The 4,322-nt window shown below is 36.0% G+C and overlaps 1 protein-coding gene across 10 annotated transcripts in view; it reads left to right on the top strand.

The window, feature by feature from the left end:
• Positions 1–971: 971 nt before the first annotated feature.
• The window catches only part of LOC135211269 (neuronal acetylcholine receptor subunit alpha-7-like), a 62,179-nt gene continuing 58,828 nt past the window's right edge, over positions 972–4,322 (top strand). Inside the window, exons 1-2 of one of the 10 annotated variants that reach the window (XM_064244583.1) lie at positions 972–990; positions 2,373–2,548. In XM_064244583.1, the coding sequence (XP_064100653.1) occupies positions 2,488–2,548 (61 nt within the window). In that variant the 5' untranslated portion in view covers positions 972–990; positions 2,373–2,487. Of the gene's footprint in view, positions 991–1,087; positions 1,219–2,372; positions 2,549–4,322 lie in introns of those variants that run through there. The other 9 variants (XM_064244581.1, XM_064244582.1, XM_064244576.1 and 6 more) reach the window with 9 other exon arrangements.

Genomic DNA, 4,322 nt, shown 5'->3' with positions numbered 1-4,322 from the left:
TAAATGGATGATGATAATAATAATAATAAAACCTTAATCCGTTTCAACCGTGGGAAAGGAGCGTGATAAGGAAGCATAGTCTGCACTAATGACGTATTCTAGAAGCTAATGTCACAAAAGCCACAGTGCCCAGAGAATCACCTACACACAGACAGGGCCATAGAATGCCGCGGCCCTCTAAAGCCTTTATTGGCTTACATCCTGCAGGCTGTGGGGTTGCCACAAAGCACGATGCAAAATAACACGGAGTTAGGCCACTAGGGGTGTTTCACAAAGGAAGTCAATGAAAGAAGGAAAAAAATGTAAGAACTGGGTAGAAAACGCTAAAAACTTGATGCCTAGCGATTACCGTAAGAGACACTCCTTTGGGCTACTTTCATAGTCGGTGTATGTACGAAAGAACGAACAGACTTTTTGTTTCTTTTTTTTTGCGAATGTTTGCTGTCTTTATGTTGATGCGGACGCAGCTCATGTTTGTGTAAGACAGAGCTGAGTCATCATTCTTATATTATTATTCCGTTTTACAGTGCTCGCATGCCCGCAAGCTATCATTTAGTTAACCGATGCGACGCGACGCCTTTTAACAACCATAACGACCAAACTACCTAAAAGTCAACCTATTAACCAATTCGGTCACACAATGAGGTTGCCAGTGATCTCCTGATATGGCATCCCTTCTTGCATGGGGTAATAAGCGGAACAATCTCTCGAAAGCACTGCATTAAGTCATTATTGAATCTGTTTGTCGTTGATACACTGAAATAAAGAGTTAGGATGCTTTCACTGTATTAAATAAACAGTGAGGATGCTTTCAACGCCCTGAATGACTATTAGGAAGTAAAACTGGCTCAAGTTATTCCCGCCCAGAAGAGTTGTTTACAAACATTGTCCAAGTACGCAACAGTGGGTACAGTTAGTCTCTGCGAGTATATTTGGCATTTGACTTTCTTGCTGTACGAATGAAAGGGGAATATACTTGCTGCAATAATCGTAAGAAATAAAACACCTTCATTCTGTGAATGGGAAGCCGAAGCAGTGACTCTTGTCAACTACCAGTACGATAACTTGGGTCGAGAGATTGCAAGTCTAAGCCAGCTGCACACTTGGTGGGGGTCCGTTCACTCAGCGAAGCGTAATTGTTGCAATACCAGAAGTGCTGTGCAAGTGCCATATAACTAACAGTGTTGACGTCATCACGAGTAGTGTAGATTGTAATTAGTAAAGCGAACGAATCGTTGTCAGGAAATTGTGTTGTTAGAGGAGTGCCCAATGGTGTTTTTTCTGTCTCGTGCCTATGATGAGTCAGACACAAACGAAACCCTTATGGGATGCAATAAAAAAAAAAGTCTGTCAGAGAGCTGTTGCATATTGCATACGTAGTTCGGGTCACTTGTACAGACGAATGTTTGGCTGAGCAAAAAGGGTCGTAGTAACGATTCATTGGAGAATGAAATGTAACAGTGACTTCTGGTTAATATAGAAATCGTGAATTATTGTCAAAATGACGAGGGTTAAAAACACATATCTGATCATATTGAGTTCATTATCTCTATTATTATTTTGATTGACTATTTATTATATAAGTTTGACCATGCGTTTGTTGTTATTTCAATTTCATTAATTATGTGCTGTTGATGTGAATTTTGCTATGACTAATTATTTTTTCTGCTGTGATAATTATTATTATTATAATATCTATATATATATATATATATATATATATATAGATATATATATATATATATGTGTGTGTGTGTGTGTGTGTGTGTATAATAATATCATATATATATATATATATATATATATATACATATATATTATATGTATATATATATATATATATATATATATATATATATATATATATATATATATATATATATATATATATATATATATATATATCATTCTCATTAAGCAGTCTGCTGCTTTTAAGTCTTCAGTAACAGACAAAATCCAACGACAAAAATTTACAAATGCAAAAGTTTAAAAAGGAGTCATTGACCTGTTTATCACTCTCCAATTCATAAGGCTAATGCTTTCTAGACATGAGACTTAAGAATAGGCAACCGGGCTTCATTTTGCCAAAGAAGGTCACCAACCAGTCTCTCTGTCCCTTAAGATCTGAGATCAGAGGTCGACAGGTCAATCTTTAGTATTGCTAATAAGCAAAGAGTAGCTGACTGATTATTCGAAATGAATGAGGAAAGCAATGTTTTCCTTTATTTACGTGATCGATGATAATAAATGGCACATTCATTTGCTTAATATGTTTTAAAGTAATACATAAAAAATTATATTCCGTGAAAGAAATTTTTGTTCCTTTAACGTGTTGCAGTGAAATAAATTTTCTTATCTATTTATCGTTTTAGAGAAAGCGAGGAAACGAAGTTTGGTGAATTTATTTGACCAAAAACGCAACTGCCTTTCAATAAATAAATGGAAAATAAAATTGAATAATAAAACATTGCTGGAAGTGGAAGGAAAATGTTCTTGAAACTGGTTATTTTCATCTGCGCTTTTGTTCTGCGACTTCTCGTCGTCGACGGTAAGTTTTGCGTGGCCAGATCGCACCTATTGTTAACTTTTCCTCAGATTTAACTTTTGTATCATTATTACGGCTGTATGTACGTTATCTGTGTAAGTAAATGTATGCCTGAAATCTTATGTCTCTCATTTACTACTTGTGACGGTTTATTGTCTATTCTATGTTTGTCATTGATTTCTTACATTCGTATTCGAAATCATAAACAACGAGCTTGTTGGTGTGCTACGCTCTCTGTAGTCTATAGCAGGGGACGGTTGGCTGTGTCATGTCTCACCCACTAGGTATCGCCCGGGGGAGGACAAACAAAATCCATTCGGATATTATTATTAAAGACAGATTCTGAATAGCTGCCCAAGGTTTCTCACAAGCATTAAAAAGAATGAAAACTTTCCTTCAAATTAAGGAACAGTGTCTTTCCTCAAATTCTTGGTCTCAAAGGATGAAAACAGATAAATCCCTTTCTCTCATGCAGTAAATTCAGAGTATTCGGGAACTCGCATTCCTGCGCCTACCTAATTCCACGCGATTTCAGTCCAAGGTTATTTGGACGACGTGCTTCCTTTTTTAACGTTTTTTTTTTCTTTTACTGTAAATGGATGCCTCTCTTTTCGGAAAATAGGCCCGAAATCGAATATTCTGATAATGAAAATGTTCGTGCCTTCTGAGTTAAATAATTTTTCTTGTTTTTAGTTGTCTGTCCGTCCATAGATTTTCTGTCCCCCTCAGATCTTAAAAACTAGTGAGGCTAGGGGGCTGCAAATCGGTATGTTGATCATCATCGAACATTCCAAATTGCAGCCCTCTAGCTTCAGTGCTTTTTATTTTAATTTTTTTAATGTTAAAGTCAGCTATAATCTTGGTTCTGGCAACGATATAGGACAGGTCACTACTGGGCCATTATTAAAGTTTCGTGGGCTTATATATACAGAATGGCACAAAGTTACGGCTTATCCTTAACACCATATTACATATATGTAGAGAGAGAGAGAGAGAGAGAGAGCTAATCTTCAATATTAAGCGTGCAGGCATCAGAGTACCTGCCTCTTCCTAAAAATTGGCAAACCTCAGTCGTTGTCTTTGAAGTTAATGAGAAATGACTCGGCGAAAAACTGTCCATAAAAGATAAAGATAAAAAGGAGAGGATGGAGGTATGTGAACAGAAAAGATATCTTTGAAAATCAACACTAAAAAGTAGAAAAATAAGAATCTCCAAAGCTACAAAACGTGAGGTGAAGTCGTACTTTTTAACATCCTAATGTTCTGTTTTTATTATCTGAAAGTTTTGCAACATAAAATATTCAATGACATTCCACGCTAGACCTCTAAAAAGTCTGAATAGACATCAAGTAAACAAGTCAGCCTGACTATTAGGACTCAAATTGCCGAATTATTAAAGCAATCTTATTGGATGCTATGAAAAGCGAGATTTTGTACAGCCTCTCCCTAATATAGCGTTCACTGCTGGATTCCGATTACACTGTCTTTTTTTTTTTTTTGTCTTGCTCCTTACATGTTTTTTGTGATAAGACAATATTTTCCACGCCAGAAAAATTAATAAAATTTCGATAATTTTCATATTCAAATCTTCCTGTAATATTTCCCCTGTGTTGTAGGTTTCATGTAACTTGATAGCGGTTTGGTAATGCAAACCTTATTAAAGAAGTCATTTTACAATTCCTGGAAGGGCGAAGCCTTTTCCGTTGCCATGTCAACATATAGCGGAATACCTTTTTTTGTATGCTAAACTTTTCAAATACTTCCCAAAGAGGTTCAT

Source organism: Macrobrachium nipponense, chromosome 4, assembly GCF_015104395.2.
Source record: "Macrobrachium nipponense isolate FS-2020 chromosome 4, ASM1510439v2, whole genome shotgun sequence".
Classification (NCBI taxonomy): domain Eukaryota; kingdom Metazoa; phylum Arthropoda; class Malacostraca; order Decapoda; family Palaemonidae; genus Macrobrachium; species Macrobrachium nipponense.
Note: the sequence above shows the minus strand (reverse complement) of the source record. Positions and strands in the feature narration are given on the sequence as shown.